The 19,906-nt window shown below is 45.8% G+C and overlaps 1 protein-coding gene across 1 annotated transcript in view; it reads left to right on the top strand.

Moving 5' to 3' along the window:
- The window catches only part of LOC147010692 (radixin-like), a 72,737-nt gene extending 55,402 nt beyond the window's left edge, over positions 1 to 17,335 (top strand). The window contains exons 11-13 of the mRNA XM_085859331.1: positions 8,264 to 8,356; positions 14,396 to 14,968; positions 15,133 to 17,335. Coding sequence (XP_085715457.1) covers positions 8,264 to 8,356; positions 14,396 to 14,968; positions 15,133 to 15,297 — 831 coding nt within the window. The 3' untranslated portion in view covers positions 15,298 to 17,335. The remainder of the gene's footprint in view (positions 1 to 8,263; positions 8,357 to 14,395; positions 14,969 to 15,132) is intronic.
- Positions 17,336 to 19,906: the final 2,571 nt, after the last annotated feature.

Genomic DNA, 19,906 nt, shown 5'->3' with positions numbered 1-19,906 from the left:
CACCTCCTCCCCCCCCCCCCCACCCACCAGCCACCTTTGTACCCCCATTCATTCTGATGTCTGTTCCCACTAGAAATGTTTCACACACAATGACAGATACACGATGACAGGCTTTGACAAGCCCCTCCATTGGGGAGGGGGGGGGAGGGGAGAGTTGGAGAGAGGGAGAAGGGAAGGAGGACAAATTTACCAGTGTGAAGAGAGAGCTCTTTCACCTCAGCATTGCCAAGATAACGAAGGAAATTGTAATACTCTCTGCCACCACCAGGTGGTGCTACATGGTACACATCTCCATAGAGAATTTACACCCACCCAGCCCCTCAACACCCCACGTGAAACCGCGGCCACATAGCTGATGTTAACCCCACATAAAGTTATATTTGTAACCCCAGTTTGGAGTTTGTAACTTCAAAGATGTGACTGTGTGTGTGTGTGTGTGTGTGTGTATGTGTGTGTGTGTGTGTGTGTGTGTGTGTGTGTGTGTGTGTGTGTGTGTGTGTGTGTGTGTGTGTGTGAGAGAGAGAGAGAGAGAGAGAGAGAGAGAGAGAGAGAAGAGAGAGAGAGAGAGAGAGAGAGAGAGAGAGAGAGAGAGAGAGAGAGAGAGAGAGAGAGAGAGAGAGAGAGAGAGAGAGAGAGAGAGAGAGAGAGAGAGAGAGAGAGAGAGAGAGAGAGAGAGAGAGAGAGAGAGAGAGAGAGAGAGAGAGAGAGAGAGAGAGAGAGAGAGAGAGAGAGAGAGAGAGAGAGAGAGAGAGAGAGAGAGAGAGAGAGAGAAAGAGAAAGAGAAAGAGAAAGAGAAAGAGAAAGAGAAAGAGAAAGAGAAAGAGAAAGAGAAAGAGAAAGAGAAAGAGAAAGAGAAAGAGAAAGAGAAAGAGAAAGAGAAAGAGAGAGAGAGAGAGAGAGAGAGAGAGAGAGAGAGAGAGAGAGAGAGAGAGAGAGAGAGAGAGAGAGAGAGAGAGAGAGAGAGAGAGAGAGAGAGAGAGAGAGAATGATTTTTTCCACCATTGAGAGATGGGCCAAAATATACTCATACCACAATACTTATTTCAAATAGATTAGGATAAAACTCGGTGTATGACTTGGTTACGTGACAAGAACAAGACTATTATATTTTGGTTCAGGTCTGAATCCAGATCTGGCCTATCAGTGGGATACAAAATGTAAACTGCACAGCCTGGCGGAGGTTTGCGTTTTACTGAGTTCTAGTTATTTGTGTGTTTGCCAAGACGTGGCTATAAAGTGAATCACGCTCTTGATAACTTTCAGAAATGGGGAAGAGATGATACAATTTGATCTTGTCAAATCAAACTGTCAAAGCAGGCCTGAATAGAAACCCTTCTGATCAAGGCAATGCAGAGATGTCAAAATGTGATTTCATCAATTTTTACCTTTCATCGCACAATGGGAAACTGATCTTCATAAAGACTAGAGTACTTCTTCCAAGCAAGAAAGATGGCACAACCCCTCTCTTGCTTTTAAGTATGGCTCGCGCTCAAAACGTCGCTTCACCTTTTTCCCACTGTGGTTGGTGAAATTTTCTGTTCTAATTTTCATCGCCACGTCTTCAACATCTATTGGTGTCGTTAACCCTTTGAACCCTGGCAGCCGTTTTACCGGCCGCTATTCAAACCTCCACACACCTGAACAGCCGGATTTTTCTCCAGGGAGCCCAGGGTGGGAGAGCCTAAAGTCCAAGGAGCTCAGGGTTCAAAAGGATAACCATCTGGCTGGCAAGCATCTCAGTTGTGATGCACAGTTTAAAAGATGCAAATCATCATTTGACTATTTTGTAGCATTCATACGTGAGGTGTTCAAAGTGTTGTCGAGAAAAAAAGATACTTACCTGTAATCCAAGACATGCTGTGGTTTGTGTTTTTTTTTTTTTTTATTTCTCAATGAAAGTGCAAATATATTTAGCAACAACAACACTTTATTATAAGTTAGATATGCTTGTGTTTTGAGAAAAGAAACCTTGACGTTTTTTGGACTATTCTGAGTATGTATCATCGAATCTTTTTTGAACACCCTCGGGTAGGTGTTTCATCCAGTTCTTATTGGACTTGCTTTGTTTCAGTATTTGTCAAGGTGTTGACAGGAACAGAAGACGGTGTAAAGGTAAAGAAAATACTCGCGAGAACTGAGACAACAGGAAGTTGGTTTTTCCTTGAAATAACATTCTTGAAGAAACTGAAACATGAGTGGAGATTTTGTTTATTCCACTTGCGTGGAATAATCTGCCAGGAGGATAAGTGGGTAGATGAATAATTTTTTAATTTTTTTTTTATTTTTTAAAATAAATACCGAAAGGTAACACGAAGCGACGAATGGAGATAGCTCGGCCAAGAGGAAATTAAGAGTATGCACAAGTTGCAAGTTGGATTGAGTGTACATGTGGCATGTTGAGTGTGTGTGTGTGTGTGTGTGTGTGTGTGTGTGTGTGTGTGTGTGTGTGTGTGTGTGTGTGTGTGTGTGTGTGTGTGTGTGTGTGTGTGTGTGTGTGTGTGTGCTCTATTTCTGTACCTTTCACATCTTCACCAATTTGAGTCCCACAACTACCCTCATTTTATCTCGTATGTCCCTTCTCAGCCAATACAACTCCTCTCCCCACTTGCTATTTAAAATTAAATAGTATCAATGGGGTTTATTTTTATTGTCATTATGCTTATGTGGAAGGAAACCCCCAATGAAGAATTGTCGATATGGAAACCCTGGGTGAAGAATGGTCTGTAAAGAGACCCTTGGTGAAGAACAATCTGCAGAGAAACCCTGGGTGAAGAATGGTCTGTAAAGAGACCTTTTTTTTTTTTTTTTTGTATACCTTGGTCGAGGCTCGTATGAGAGCTAACACACAACTCACAGCAAGGAGGCATGAGACAAGAGGGGTGGGAGTGGAAGGGACAAAACATTGGGGAACAGACACAGGTGAACTGTGGAAGGGAGAGGGATGGGGATGGGACGGGGAACATGGCGAGGAGAAGATGGACATTACAGGGACTTTCAGGAAGGAAAGCAGGAGAATTGAAGGAAGTGGGCATGGGTGGGTTATCGGGGATAGAAAAGATCGAGGATTTGGATGGGGGAAGATAAGAGGTGGTGGTGAACAGCTGTTTTGAAAGCCTGGAGGGAAGAATGGGAAAGAATAGAGTGAGGAAGTTTATTCCAAAGGCGGGAAAAAAAGAGGAATGAAAGAGTGAAGATGAGCAGTGATTCGTGATTTTGGTAGTTTTACCAGAAGGGGGTTGTTGGCGGACCTTGGGCGCCCTGTGGAAATGTGGTTGGGACAAATCGCAGAGAGAGCAGGGGGGCAAGGCTGGAGAGGAGTCGGTAGAAGACAGAAAGACCACCGACCAACCTGCGGTGATTGAGTGAGAGGCCCAAAGACTCAGCTTCATTGCGGGAGATGCCAATGATCTTAAAAGCCCTGGTTTCGACAGCGTGAAGTCGAGAAAGGTGGGAGGCAGGAGCACCAGCCCAGAGGGGAGAGCAGTACTCCATCAGGCTACGGACAAAAGCTTTGTAAGTAGTCAGGAGCTCAAGAGGGCCGAGGAAGGACTTTGCACGACGGAGGATTCCTCAGTCGGCGACTGGCTTTTGAGGCAAGGTTGGAAATGTGACTTTCCCAGGAAAGGTCATGGCAGATAGTGAGACCCAGAAGCTTGAAAGAAAAGACTTCTTCCAGAGGATTGTTGAGAAAGTGGATGGGGGGTTTTGTAAACGGTCCTTTCGAAGAGACATAGTGAGAGTGTGAGATTTGTGTGGATTGGAAAGACATGTTCCACGTGTTGGACCAGTTTGTGATTTTATCCAGATCTGCAGTGAGCGAAGAAGCTGCTGCTTGCCGGTCTGAGGGATGACAGATGGTACGGCAGAGGGTGGAGTCATCGGCAAAGAGAAATAGAGGATTTTCCAGAGAGTCCGAGAGATCATTGATGAAACCAGAAAAAGAACAGGGCCCAGAACGCTACCTTGAGGAACTCCAGCCTGCACAGGAAGAGGGGATGAAAGAACTCCATTTAGGGCCACACGTTGACTGGGCGACAGGAGAGGAAGTCTGCGAGCCATGAGTGGAGATGGCCTTGAATACCATGGGAAGAGAGTTTGGTGAGTAGGGCAGGGTGCCAGACTGTGTCAAAAGCACGTGATATGTCCAGGGATACGGCCTCGGATTTCCTGTCTGGCATTGAGGACCTCCATCCATTGATGGGAGAGCAGTAGCAGCATATCCAGGGTAGAGTGACCTGGTCTGAAACCAAATTGATGATTGGAAATCAAGCCATTGGAGAAGAGGAAGGATTTCATGTCTGAAGCAATGATGGATTCCATAACCTTGCTGATGATTGGGAGAAGGCTGATTGGTTCTGTAGTTACAGGGATCTGTTTTTGCACCTTTTTTATGCAGGGCAGTGATGTTAGCAGATTTCCAAGCAGATGGCAGATGACCTTGGGAAAATGAGAGGGTGAATAGAACAGAGAGAGGGTGAGCAAGAGCAGAAGAGCAGGCTTTGAGGACACGTGGGCTGATGCCGTCTGGACCGGGTGCAGAATCTGACTCGAGGTTTGAAAGCAAGCTCTCCACCTTGTCAGGAGAAAAGGATACAGAGTCCAGGGACAGTTGGGTGCGACTGGGTAAAGTGGGTAGAGATAGTGATGGGTTTGGGACACAAGATTTAGCTGCAAACACCGAGTTTAGACATTCAGCTTTATCACGTGTGGAATCAGCAGTGCGACCATTTGAGGTAAGGGAGGGGATGGAGGGGGAACATACACCAGAAACAGATTTGATTAAACGCCACCAGGATTTTGAGGAGGGAGAGAGGTCTGAGAGTTCAGACTTGAGATGAGAAAGATGTTGTTTTCTGGCTCTCCTGAGGGTAGATACACACTTGTTCCGAGCTTTGTGGAAAGAACTGAGATTGCTCCTCAGTTGGGTTTGCTTTCCATGAGGCAAAGGCAAGTTGTTTCAGGACAACTGCCTCGCCACAAGCTTCAGTAAACCAAGGGCGGGAGGAAGGGTAAGACAACTGAACACGAGAGGGGATAAATCTGTGCATGAGGGAGAGCAAGTTTCTTTGAAAGAATTCCCAGGATGAGTTGATGTTTGAGAAAGTAGTGATAGGGAGACCAGTCTGTAAGTTTGATGGCTGCTCGAGACCCTGCCAGTTGGCTTGGGTGAAATGCCAGACTCGACGGTGGTGAGGTGGTTCTCTGATAATAGCCAGAGAGATGTCTACTTTGACAAGGTCGTGGTCAGAAGAACCAATTGGAGCGGAGGGAAGAGCAGCAGATATTGTCAGGGAAATTTGTCAAAATCAGATCCAGAAGAGATGGAGTACCATTGGTTGAGATCCGGGTCGGGAAGTTGACCGATTGAGTCAGTCCCAATGAGTCACAGAAAGCTTTTGCTGACGTCCCATGGCAGGTGAGAGAGGTACCCACACCTAGCCAACTGGCGTGATGACAATTGAAGTCGCCACATAAGAGGAAGAGAGAGTTTGGATGAGAAGATAGAAGATGGTCCATGTTTTCGGAGAGTGAGGTGTAGATGGAGTCATCACTGTTCGGTGGACGGTACAGTACACATATAAACATGAGGTGGGAGTGGAGGGGAAGCCGAAGCCAGAGGTATTCCTGGGGGTGTGGGGGAGTGAGAGCAGTGCAGGGAGAGTGAGGAATAGAGTCTTTGATGAAGAGAGCAACACCTCCACCAGGACGAGGCTCAGGTCTGTCATACCGTAAGAGGGAGTAACCAGGGAGAGATACTTGGGAGTCAGACACGTCTTGGGAGAGGAAAGTTTCTGTTAGGGCAGATAATGTCTGGTTTGTCAGTGGCAACCTGCATGGAAAGATCTGAAAGGTTTGAGCGAAGGCCCCGGATATTTGAGGTCCACACATTTAATGAAGAGGTAGGGGAGGAGGCTTTGGGTGCAGGAGGTGGAGGGGCGGGGGAGGGTAGGATGAGGGACGAGGGGGGAGGTAAGGAGGGTTGCTGAAGGAGTGTGGGGTATTGCAGAATAGCGAGGGGAGGGGGCCGAATGAGGAGGGAGAAAAGGCTCTGTGGTGCTGGGAGAGAGGGGGGGACAAGAGACAAGGAAGATGGCAGTTGAGGATTTGAGGAGGTGGAGTGAAGAGATGGAGGTGAGAGGGCAGTGGAGGGAGGCAGGTTGGTGGATGAGAGGGGGGCAACTTAGAGAAGGAAGAGTGAGGGGGATGAAAGGTGGGAGAAAGGTGAGGGGGAATTTTTGAAAGAGGTGAGAGGGAGGCTTGGAGGGAGAAGAGTGGGATGGTTGCTTTGAGAGTGAGAGTGAGGGGTGAGGGGGGTGAGTTGGCACTGAAGTTGGAAAAAAGAATGGTTGATGGAAAGCGAGCATCCATGGCAAAACTGTGGTTTTTAAAAGTTTTAGGTCAGAGATGCGATTTAACACAATTCTTGATGGATGCAATGAAGGCGAATTCAGAGCATGGAGAGAAGAAGCGCTGTAATAGTTGGATTTTTTAGGCAAGGAATGAAGGAGAGGTCGAAATGAGAGCAGTCTGTTAAAATAGCAGAAGAGAAGTGCATTGTGAAACAGTAAAGAGTACCACATGTGTGAGAGAGGAAGATGAAGCATTATAAGATCGTTTTTGTTGTTAATATTAATGTATGAGAGAGTTCAACAGATTAGGTCATGGAAGTGTAAAAAAAAAAGAAATCGAGGAAGACGAGGAGGAAGTTAAGAGGAAGAAGAAGTAGCAGAATCGGGAGAAGGTGAGCGTGTTGTTGTTATTGTTAGGTTTTTTTTATTTTTTATTTTTTTTTTTTTTGAGATAAGAAAGAGATTAGTTGGGAGAATGGGGGATGTTTGGAAAGTGGGGAGGATGAAAATTGAAGGTAATGGGGAGGATAGAAATTGAAGGTAATGGGGAGAAAAAACAAACAAACAAACAAAAAAAAACGATCGAACACCGAGTGGAACCGGTAGGCCTCAAACCTAGGACTAGGCCTCAAACACCAAGTAAGAACGTCGACAAAAATACTCACAAAATAGCACGATTTTTGAAACAAAACCGAACTAGGAACACACATTAACATGTAGGTGAGAAAATTAAACAGTTAAAACGGGACAAATAACAACCGGAACTTAACTTTGAGAATGTCAGCAGGGAGCCCCGAAGGAGACCTCTTGCCGCTCAAAACCGGAACCGGAACCGGAACCGGAAGACCTTGGGTGAAGAATGGTCTGTAAAGAAACCCTGGGTGAAGAACAATCTGCAAAGAGACCCTGGGTGAAGAATGGTCTGTAAAGAGACCCTGGGTGAAGAATGGTCTGTAAAGAAACCCTGGGTGAAGAACAATCTGCAAAGAGACCCTGGGTGAAGAATGGTCTGTAAAGAGACCCTAGGTGAAGAACAATCTGCAATGAGACCCTGGGTGAAGAACAATCTGCAAAGAGACCCTTGGTGAAGAACAATCTGCAAAGAGACCCTGGGTAAAGAATGGTCTGAAAAGAGACCCTTGGTGAAGAATGGTCTGTAACGAGACCCTTGGTGAAGAATGGTCTGCAAAGAGACCCTTGGTGAAGAACAATCTGCAAAGAGACCCTTGGTGAAGAATGGTCTGTAAAGAGACCCTTGGTGAAGAATTGTCTGTGAGGAAGACTGCACAGTTGGATGAAGTAGTGTCCGCGAGGAGGATCTCACAGCAAGATGAAGAATTGTTTGTGAGAAGGATCATGCAGCCAGATGTATAAATTATCATTCAAGAAGATCGCTCTGTTCGATGAACAATTTTCTATGAGGAAGATTGCTAAACTTCAGGTGATGAATTGTCTGTGCGGAGAATTGCTCAGCCAAGTGTTGAATTGTCAGTGAGGAAGATTGCCCAAGCAGATGAAGAATTTTCAGTTAGGAAGATCACTCATCCAGGTAATGAATTCGTTTACAAGGAGGATTGACTGCAAAACTACCTGTGGACGAGCGCACATCAACCGGTAGTGCAAACATAAATCCAATGGTTAAAGTATCATCGGAGAAGCCGATTCAAATTTGTCGAAGTGTGTGATTGCTAATGTATACAGTATATCTACTGCTAGATTTATGCCATGATGGTTTCAGGGGTGGTAAGAGAACCTTTCGGGGTGATTCCTCACTCAATAATTCAATTTTAATTTTTCTAAAAAAACAACAACTTTCAATAACCATTATTTTTTAATGTTGATGTCTAAGCTCATTGCTCTTGAGGGTTTTCTTCCATGTTTGATCGACCGGCAATCTGCCGCTGTGTTTTCAGACAGAGGAGTTGTCCCAGTACACGATCAAGATAAAGCAGCTCGAGGAGGCCAAGGAAGTAAAAGAGAGAGAGGCAAACGACTGGCAGCAACAGGTGAGCGAATGGAACTGACCTTTACCCTGTGGACCATTATGAAGTTCAGATGATCATGCTTTGTGGTTGTGCAATTCATTCGTATTGACTGGTTTATCCTTATTAGCATCTCGGTCATCTCTTTTCCTTCTCCTCTTTCATTGCTCTCTTTTCTCGATTTTCCCAGGAGGTGCCTCTGTAAATTATTTCAATACTAGCAGAAAGACCCGTCAAAGTGACGGGCGACCCTCCGGTATTTTTACTCGTAAGTTGCCCATGCCCGCATGGGATTCTGAGTGGGGTAAGGGTGGAGGGAGGAAAAATTCAAATGGCATCTTCTATCATTGAGCCGGCAAGCTGGGAGCAACAATTGCCACGTCTGATGCAATTTCATCACACTTATTGCCACGTCTGATGCAATTTCAATGCTCTAATCGTGGCGAGGTGCTCCATTTGACACTGTTTGTTTGATATATGTAGCTTTTTGATGCTTATGGTCTGTAATAAAATTTGTTTTGGTGTCAAAGCTCGTGACCAATTCCAAATTTATAGTAGGACTAGCAGAGGACCAATTTGCCTTCAGAAAATGGCAGACGTATGATTTTTAGCTCACTTGGACTTTAATCAGGTGAGCTTATGTGATCGAACAATGTCCGTAGGTGAGTGAGTGAATAATTCAGTCAGTCAGTCAGTCATTGAGTCAATCAATGAGTCAGTCACTCAATCCATAAACACTTCAGTCATTATCACTTCAACCAAACCAACGATTTTGATGAAACTTCGCCACAAGCTTTATATCTCATGCCTAACGAAGGTGTGTTGACCGCGTCAAAATCTGTGCTCATTTGGGAGTCCACCGAGGGTTTTTTTGACCCCCCTAAAATAGGTATTTGCTCTCTTCTCCAAAGCTACACACACAATTTCAATGAAACTTGATCACAACATTTAGCACCTGTGATGGACCAAAATTTATCGACTGCATCAAAATCTGCGCTCATTAAAGGGGGATCTACGAGGGATTTTTTTGATCCCCAAAATAGGTATTTTCTGTCTCCTCTGAAACTACACAAACAATTTTGATAAATCTTGACCACACCCTTTGTCATGCATGTTATATCAAAGTGTATCGACCGCATCAAAATCTGTGCTTATTAAAGGGGTCTATGGGGGGTGGGGAGGGGGGTGGAGGGGGTTGGGTTTGACTCTACAAAATATGTATTTGCTCTCTCCTCTGAAACTACACTCATGATTTCGATGAAACTTGACTGCAACCTTCATCACCATTGACTTACCAAAGTGTACCAACTGCATCAAAATATGTGCTCCTTAAGGGGGTCTAGGGGGCAAGGTTTCACCCTCCCCCCCCCCAAAATTGGTACTTGCTCTCTTCTCGGAAACTACACACACGATTTTGATGAAACTTGACCACAACCTTCATCACCCGTCAGGTCAGGTATGGGAGCATGTGCCAGAACAGCGCGTCGCTGCGTCCACTTTCCGCCGGTACTCCAGGGGCCTCCGTCTGGCCATCCCCCAGGCAGATGCCAGGCCCATCCCCATCTCCTTGAGATGATGGTCAACCTGCTGTAACCATGAGGCACGTGGTCGGCCCACTGGCCTCCTCCACTCATGAGACTCCCTCGCTGAGAGAATCTGGTGAGCAGGATCAGCGTCAGGAAAACGAGCCACATGTCCATACAGCCGCAGCTGACGCTCACGGACTATGCAGGTAACAAATCTCATCCGAGTCTCTCTCAGCAACCGCTCGTTGGACACAAAATCCGACCAGCGATAGCCAAGGATTCTCCGAAGAGACCTGGTACCAAAGGAATTAAGTCTCCGTCTCAGATCCTTGGTCAAAGTCCAAGTCTCGCACCCATAGAGCAAGACTGGAAGTACCAAGGACCTGAAGACTCGGACTTTCGTCCTCCCGCACAGGTACCGGCAGCGCCACACCCCATGATCCAGTGAATCCATGACTCCCCAGGCCCGACCCAGACGTCTATTGACCTCCGGCTCACAACCTGCGGAGACATGAATATCACTGCCAAGGTAAGTGAATCTATCCACGACCTCAACATCCTCACCACAAACAGACACAGACAGGACAGCAGCATCCAAGATGTCACCGAAAGCCTGGATCTTTGTTTTGACCCAAGAAATCCGTAATCCCAACGGCTCCGACTCCTCATTCAGCACCTCGAGGGCCCCCAAGAGGATGTCTAAAGTCTCCGCAAAGATGACTGCATCATCTGCAAAATCAAGGTCCGAGATCTTGACATTGCCAAACGATGCACCGCAACTTGATCTCTCCGACATCCTCCCAAAATCCAGTCCATACAAGTGCTGAAAAGTGTGGGGGCAAGTACACATCCCTGACGAACTCCAGTAACAACTGGAAATAAGTCAGAGGCGGTACCACCACACTTCACAGCACTCTCAGTACCAGAGTAGAGTTCAGACATCAGATCAATCAGTTTCGGTGGCACCCCACGAAGACCAAGAATCCTCCAGAGGACATCCCGATTCACTGAATCGAACGCTTTACAGAGATCAACATAGGCTGCAAGCAGCCCCTGCCGAAACTCTCGTCTGCGTTCGGTGAGTACACGAAGTGCAAGGATACGGTCAATCGTTGACCTCTTTGGTGTAAAGCCTGACTGCTCTGGACGCTGGTGCTCAAGCAGATGGTGGCGAACCCTATCAAGAATTATCCGAGCAAAGACCTTGCCCGGCACTGAGAGCAGCGTCACCCCTCGGTAGTTGTTGCAGTCTTGGCGATCACCCTTCCCTTTCCTGAGAGGGACAACAAGGCCCCTCTTCCAGTCAGTTGGGATGATGTCTGTGTTCCAGGCAGAGCACAAAACTGCATGCAACGACGCGAGTGCAGCATTTCCACCAGCCTTGAGAAGTTCGGCATGGATGCCACAGATCCCTGGAGCTTTGCCCCGTTTCAACTGGTTCACCGCAGCCCGTGTTTCCACAAGCGATGGTGGACCACAGTTGATTCGAGGGTCAGCAACAGGGATTGTAACACCCTTGACGTCCAACTCGACAGCTGGGGGATCAGCCTGGTACAACCGCTCGAAGTAACCGGCCCAGCGGGCCTTCACTTCAGACTCCTCTGTCAAGAGCCTACCACTCTCTGCTCGAACTGCAGTGCTCCGAGGGATGGGCTTGGATGAACGTAATGCGCGAATTCCCCTGTAAGCGGGACGAGAATCACCTGTCCACAGGTGATGCTCTACCCCCTCACAGATTCCTCGCACATAGGCCTCCTTGTCCACCCTCAGTGCACGTACAGTTTTACGCCTCAGCTCCCTGAACAGCTCAGCTCTGTCATTCAGCCTGGCCCTGCGACTCTGGTCAATGGTATCCAGTGTCCCTTGAGAGACAAAATTCTTCTTTGCCCTGCGGTGAACTCCAAGGCATCCACCGGCAACATCAAGGACGGTGGTCTTGAAGGTGTTCCACAACTCTTCAGGACCCTCCAAAGCACCCAGACCCCCCAAGTGTCCACTCAGCCTGTTCGCAAACTCCTCAGCTACTCTCTCATCCCTGAGCTTGGCAACATCCAGCCTAGGCTGGGATGGTACCATTCTCCAGGATTTAAGGTGCAGCTTTAGAGTTGCTACAACAAGCCTGTGGTCAGTATTGAGGAACTGAGCACTCCGGTAGACCCTGCAGTTCTGGATCATCCTCCAGCGACCGTCAATGAGGACATGGTCAATCTCCTTTGCCACACCGCCAGCGTTGGAATACCAAGTCCAGCGATGAGCTTGCGGGCGCTGAAACCATGAACCAGCCACCCTAAGTCCATGACTTCTTGCAAAGTCAAGGAACTTAGTGCTATTCTGGTTCATAGTTCCTGACCCATGGGGACCAACACACACCTCATAACCATCCCTATCAGTTCCAGTCGATGCATTGAAATCCCCCAAGACTAGAAGTGTATCTCGTCTGGGGCACTGATCAACCAAAGACTCGAGTGTGGCGTAGAATGTGTCCTTCACGGTAACATCACTCAACTCAGTCGGAGCATAAATAGAGACCAGGGAAATGACACCTAAGGAGTGACGAATCCTTAATCTCATAATACGCTCGTTGACCGGTGTTACCTCAATTATCATTGGGGTCAGCTTATTGGACACAGCTACAGCAACTCCTTGGGTATGGTAACCATCAGAGCGACCAGACCAATAGTAGGTGTAACCACCCACCATTATCTCGCCGCAATCCGGTCTCCGAACCTCAGAGAGAGCTGCAACCCCGATGTCCAAACGCTTGAGCTCAGATGATAACAGAGACAGGTGATCATCCTCTCTTAGGGAGAGGACATTCCAGGCACCCACCCGAAGGGACCGCCTCAGGTTAACCCAAGGAGACCGCCGTCTGGTGGACGACACCTCAGCACCACTCCGACACACTCTCCCGCAATCTGACCCAGGGATGTTACCCCGTGGTTTCCCTCCTATCAAAGATTGGGGGTCCCGAAGGCTTTGCCCCAATCCCATCATCCGGTGAGCTGCCCTGCGAAGGGAAGCTGCACAGGAGGTACTCCCACGGAGTGGGTTTTCAGATTTTTTTGCGTTTTTGCGTTTTGCGGAATGAAGCGTTTTACGGTGGCTGGAGTGCAAATCCTGCCACCAACCTCCTAATAAGAAGTAACCCAACTGCAGGAGGACGTCCGCAGACACAGTTGGGCACTAGATAGATATGGATGGCCGTTGGCTCACAAGGAGCTCCTCCGCCCTTTGACAGGTTTTGTTTTTAATCCTGCTGGGTGTCCATATCCAAACACCCTCCTCACCAGAAAACCTGGTGGGGGAGACGGTTTAGTCGCCGACAACCCGACCATGGAACAGGTTAGTACAGGTTTACATGGTACCTGTAGCAGGTCACAGATCGAACCTGACCTGACGAACATCACCCGTGATGTACCAAATTTATCAACCATATAAAAATCTGCGCCCACTAAGGGGATCTACGGGAGGGTTTATGACCCCCCCCCCCAAATCGGCATTTGCTCTCTTCTCTGAATTACACGCACAAGTTCAATGAATTTTGACCACAACCTTCATCACCCGCAATGCACCTAAGTTTGTTCACGGCATCAAAAATTTCAGGGTCTTAGGAGGTCTGCAGGGCATTTGAGTGACTGTTGCTCCTGATCCAGGTGAGCTTCAGGACAGGCGGTCCTATGTTTTTTTCAGGTTACAATTGTGGGTGGAGTCGGACCAGCTTTCCAACCAATGGGGTTAAGGAAATCTGTCCACACGTACATGGTCCAAAAACGAACTGGCTTTTAGATCATCATTTTGTATGCAACCTGTGGCTGCTGGATGCATCGTTGCTGGGAGCTTCACTGTGCCACTGATGCAGTTCCCCCCTATTACCAATAAACTGGTACTCATTTTGCCAACTTCAGAAGGATGGCAGGCTGGGCAAACCCACCTGGTGGTATTTTACGGAACAACAGGGGCTCAAACTCAAGACCCTAAGATCTTAAACGAACCACCTTAACCGTTAACACCAGGTTTATAATATTAGATGTTGGGATTTTTTTCTTCCTGGATCAAGGTGCATTTCCGTATTTCATACATATAATGATGAAACTTTTGATATCTTAATATATTCCCCTCATCTTTTATTCTGTCTTTTCGACCTTTCCATTCACTTGAGTGTACGTAATATGTAGCTGGCCCCTTTACAAGGCCAGACCTTGGGTTTGGATATATGAAGTAGTTCTGTGCTCATTAAGGTGGTCTCTGAAGGGATTTTTTGACACCCCCTATTACTTTGTTAACTAATGTATGTGGTATACTTAATGCTTTCTCTTTCGAAATCAGATTTTAAGCTGAAACTTTATTTTTCAACTCGGGTTGATAAAAGCAAGTGTCTTTTTTTTCAGTTCATAACTGTACTAAGGACATTTGTGTGTTTGCATGTTATCTTAATGTGGTAAAGCTTGAAGAAAGATGAAATGCTTCTACTTGTTCCCGCAAGTGTTGTATTGTTCGGGCTGTACATTAATTCTGCTTTATCTTGGGCTTATCACAGGCTGAAAAGGCTAAAGAAGACTTGCAGATAACGCAAGATGAGCTGCAAAGGGCAAAATCAATCTCACGCTCTAACCAGAGCAACTTACAACAGAGCAACTACCAGCAACAGCCGACTTCACCTACCTTACCTTCACACTTGGTTTCCCCATTTCCTTACAGCCAACAGAAAGGCAAATTACCTCCAAATTCTCCTCCAGCGTACCCGCCACCAGCACCATACCAGCCACCAGCACAACAATCGAATTTCACCTCCAACGTCAATAGCGGTGCATCCGGATACTATGAGCAAGTTGTGGTCAAAGAACATCCAAATAGCCCCTATGACCGTGCTGGATTAAATTCCCAAAGCAGCCAAATGATCTCTAAAAACAGACAGTCAAATCAACAAGCTGGCTTGAACGATTTCCCACTTCCACCTCCACCAGCAATAATGAACATGCCTGGGAGAAGGTACGAAGATGGCGATTATGAAACGGCAGACTTTCATCCCATGAGTGTGGATCAGCAGCGCAGTGAGGAAAACCGTGTGACCGAGAGCAACAAGAACAGCCACCTGCAAATGCAGCTGAAGGTTTGCCTACCATTGTCCTATCACTCTTATATTTTTGTGTACGGGACATTTGGATAACTCGTAATCAACATCTGGTGGGCAATTATATATTGTATTTTTAACATTTGGCTTATCGTTATAATTACTTATTTAAGGTGATGTATTGTCTTCTTATGGATGTGCAGAAACTTCAAAATGACCTGGAAGGAGCACGGAATGAGAAAGAGAACACAAAGTATGACAATCTTCACCTGGAGAACGTAAAAGCAGGACGGGACAAGTATAAGACTCTCCGACAGATCCGTATGGGCAACACCAAGCAGCGCATTGACGAGTTTGAAGCCTTGTGATTGTGTGCCACGGCACACGTTTTGTTCATATAACACTTCCTGTTGGCACATTTACCTTCTTTTTGCACATCTTTGTTCTTCCTTCTTCTTCCTCTATTCTTCTTCTACTTCTTGTGTTGCTCTTCTTCTTTTCAGCCTTTAATTGTATTTTAATATCAGCCTTTTCAACTACAATTTGGCCTTTACGTTCTTGCACTTCGGTGCACATGTTTATATTGCTAAGTATATGTAATTACGTGTAGAATGTATCACCGTAAATGTCCTGCACATCTCCTGAAATTTACAATTGCCTGCCGAATCAGAATTTTGGGTTCGGCCTTGACGCCCAGCTTGAAGCACACGTACACTCGAGCTGCAGGACGACTGGAGTAGCTCAAGCGCATTTTTGGGGTGAAACACGTGCATCGAATATGGTGGGAGTTATTGACACAGAAGCGTAAGACTTTGACACATCTCTCGTTGACCGCCACAGACTGGCATGAGTGTTTAGCCAAGAAAGCTTCAATCTTCGTGACTGTACTTCGATCTGACCCAGAAACCTCAAGTTGGACATTGGACATTCACATGCTTTCTATTACGACTCTGGTGGGGAGGCGGACAAGGAGGGTGTTTGCTCATTGAATGTGTGAAAATAACACATTAGTTAGGAACTTAAAAAAGACAAATCAAAAGGGAAGGAGTTTCACTTTTATTTTTCAACAAAGAGCAAAGAACAATGTTGTCGATTGAAATTGCAGTTTTCTCAAGGAATTGTAGATATAAAACGGTTTTGATTTGAAAAAAGCCTTTTTGGACCGAAAGCAGCAACAAAAACTAACAAGGTGGAGTTTTCTTTTATTTTTCTGGCATAGGGTTACCAGAATAGCCTCGAGAGGTACGCGCATTCACTTTTGAGTTGTCCAGCATAAGTTTGAATCTCGAGCCAGTTCTAAACTGTCACCCTGTTGTTCGGCATGCATGGCGCAGCATCAATGTGTGCGCCGTCCTTTAGATGGACGTTGAACTGGAGGACCCATATGCTAGTACGGGGGGGGGGGGGTGTTGGTCGACCTTAAACAGACCGAAGAAGAAGCGACTTATCACCGGCACCCTGAACAAGTTATAAATTCCTGCTGCAGTTCAATGCCAGGCCGAGCCAGTCGGTTCCAGAAAGACTTGGGCCAGAACCGTTCCCCAGCCTCCCCCACGAGGGAAGTCAAAGGAGTTTTTTTCTGCCATGTAAGTAAAACAGCTCTTGTGATGGACCATTTGATTATATATATATATATATATATATATATATAATTTTTTTTTTTTAAGAAATCTCAAATGCTTTTTAAGATATACAATGCATTTAATTGTTTAATATGAGAGGGGCCGTCCTCGCACACGAGTAAATCGAAGAATGCAAGACAGCAGGCTTAATGCTCCCTTTTGATGAATGTCAGCTCGAGCATACAACACACAAAAGTCTGAGATTATTAACTCGTGACCATATCAACCCATGAGTGATGCCACAGTGACGAGGAAACACAAACTGAATTTTTTAATCCTCTTAAGGCCAAAAAACTTTTCGCCAAAAAGTTTTTGTGTTTAAACATCCAAAAAAAAACTTTGTTTTTTTCATTTTAATGGAACAGCTCTAATGGGGAGAGGAATAATAACGAACGTATGTAATTTATCGATGCTGAAGTTTTTTTTTTTTTGAATATATAGCTGAGGGTATAGAATTCACCTTGATCGCAAGTTGTTTTTCCGCTTGTTTTAAAAGTGAGTGCACGTCGGTGGTCAACCGCTCATAAACACACAGATGTTGGAGGCTGATCGAAACGGTTCATCGCTCCATATAATACAACACTCAATGAATGCACGTTTCATTCCAGTGCCGTAACATAAATATGGGGTTGTTGTTTATTTTTGAACACGTTTATGTTTTATATACAACAGAAGCCATTTTTGGGAATGTTTTAGTTTCTTTTTTTAATTTAACTCTTGGTGCATGAATATCGGTCACCATAAGTATGTATTACCTTACAGAAATAAAGCTCTAATCATAAAAGTGTTTGTCGAGTTTACTCGCTTGAAAAAGAAACATTCTTTATTCATTTGAGATAGTTTTAACCCCTGGTGGTGACTTGGTGATTACCTCCGCCACCAAAGGTTGGTAGAGGTTATCTGTCTGTCTGTCTGGTATGTTTTGTCTCTGTCTGTTTGTTTGTAAGCAGGATATCTCAAAAAGTTCTGCATGGATTCGGAGGTAATTTGATCGACAGGTTGGTTGTGTGACGAGGACGAATTGATTCGATTTTGGTGAAGATCCGGATCAGGATGCGGATACTAGAACTCTTTAAGTGATTCTTCACCATTGAGAGATGGGGCTAACAACGTGATCTCATGTAGCACAATGCAGTATCTCAAAAAGTTATGCACGGATTCGGACAAAATGAGTTGGGTAGTTGACAAGAACAAGCCCATGAGACTTTTGTGCAGGTCTGGATCCAGATCCGGCCCATCAGTGGGATACAAAACGTAACTGTTTAGCCTGGCAGAGGTAGACGCTCTACCGAGTGCCGGTCTAGTATTACAAGTGTAATCCCTGGTTAGATGAATGGCTCCCTTTTGCCTTGCAGTGAGTTTGACAGCAACGCTGCAGAGGTAGCGCACTTGCCTCCAATCTGTCTTTTGTGGGTTTGTTTCCCGACCTGATGATAAACTGATGGATTGGTGCTTCTTCTTGTGCTTGTGATAGAAAACTATGAGATGTGATCGCCAATTCTTGTTAGTCTTCACCAATTTTTAGCACATGTTTGAGAATTTGAATGAGAAGTAAAATCAGATGCACAGTCTGACTTCTTCTTTTGTATGCTGTGCGCATGGCTGCAAGTAGCATAATTTGCTTGAGGGGGGCACAGCTGTGGTGCTCATGCAGTGTCCCTATAGGTTAGAGCAGGAATTTGTAATTTAGCATCCATCCGAGGGACGGCACACACATGGATGCCTCACTCTGCTTGCGAGACACCAGGATGACAGTTTGTAGCTCGACCAAGATTCAAACCCAGCCAGGCCAAGATTTGAACCCAGGCTAAACAGTTCAGAGGTGAGCATGCAAACCTCGAGGCCATCTTGCCAGCCCCACAGTTTGACTACTGTTGCTTCAGCCCAGTGCAATCCGTGGAAGACTCTTGTGAGCTGAAGGGTTTTTGCATTAATTATTAAGGTTATAGTTTGTGTCTAAGTTTGTACTTTCCCGAAGTTTTATCTTTTGGGTACTTTGCTGCCCTTAGTATGACAAAATCGGTGATAAAGACATGAGCGTTGTTCCATTGCTTGGGTAATAACTGTGGACCTTTGCTGTGAGGAAGACTCCACGGACGTTATCAGGACTGTTGAAACAAAAATGGTCGTATACACAGATCTAGTAAAGTTTCATTGTGGGGGAAGAATGCACCTGCAGCTGTCGTCTCCAACTGCACATTGAGGGAAGGGGGAAGTTCCTCTATGCCATAGAGTACGCTGGACCACAGCTCTAGGTTAGAATCCAGCAACGAGCTTGTGAAAGTTGGAATCAAGGGGCAACAGAAGCATATGGTTGAAGTCAGTGCACTGGTTAAATTCACTTGAGAGACAAAATCTTCCATACAATTCCATGCCAAAGCAGAGCTGTCAGATTGAGCAGAGGTAAGCAGAGGCTGAGAGCAACCTGGGTGACTATCGTTGTGACAATTGACAACAATCACTGCAGCCACCCAAAGTCAGGAGCTTGAGCGAGGGGAACTGGGACTCATTCCGGATGAGGCTGCTATCAAGAGTGGTCTCTTATTCTCGTGATGGCAGACCTGTACTTCCTCATGCTGGCTGGTATCATTGCCTGAGACCCAGCATTTCAATACATGCCATAAATAAACTGACCTCAACTTCACCTGCCCCCTCCTGTTCCTTCACATCCCTACTTGTCCGTGATTCAGCCTGCATCCGATTCCTTCGTGTTGTGACCAAGAGCTCAAGGAAAAGGAAGCTCCGAAAGTCCATCTCCTTTACTTTTTTACATGTCTACACATCTCTGGTGTCTGACAAGTTGAGAAATATCTGTGCAGTGATTTATTAGATTTTTGACTGTGACCATCAAAGATTGAAAGACAGTGACTTTCTAAATCATGTCCAATCAATTGAATTGGCCAGAGGTGGACTCCAATCAAGTTGTGGAGACATCTCAAGGATGATCAAAGGAAATTGGATGCACCTGAGCTCAATTTGGAGTGTCACAGCAAAGGGGTAAATACTTATTGGCGTAAGACATTTCAGGTTTTCGTTTTTGATGAATTTGTAAAATGTCACCAAAGTTGAGGCTCGTGGAAGAGCTAGATAACAGACCAGCACAGGATGCAACAGAACAAAAGGAACAAGAGGAGGGCAAAGGGAGAAAGCAGGGGGTGGATAAGATGGATACATAAGCAAAATTGGGGGTGGGGAGAGGGAGAGGAAGGGGTAGAAAAGATCATGGTTTTGGATGGGGGATGATCTGAGATGGTGGTGAACAGCTGTCTTGAAGACCTAGATGGAAGCATGAGATTAAAGAGAATGTGGAAGTTGTTTAACTAAGTAGTTTGTGTATATATATATATATATATAT

Source organism: Eptatretus burgeri, chromosome 16 (genome assembly GCF_056783735.1).
Source record: "Eptatretus burgeri isolate ZD-2024b chromosome 16, Ebu_testis_v1, whole genome shotgun sequence".
Classification (NCBI taxonomy): Eukaryota; Metazoa; Chordata; class Myxini; order Myxiniformes; family Myxinidae; genus Eptatretus; species Eptatretus burgeri.
The sequence above is the reverse complement of the archived record's forward strand: the minus strand, read 5'-3'. Positions and strand labels throughout refer to the sequence as shown.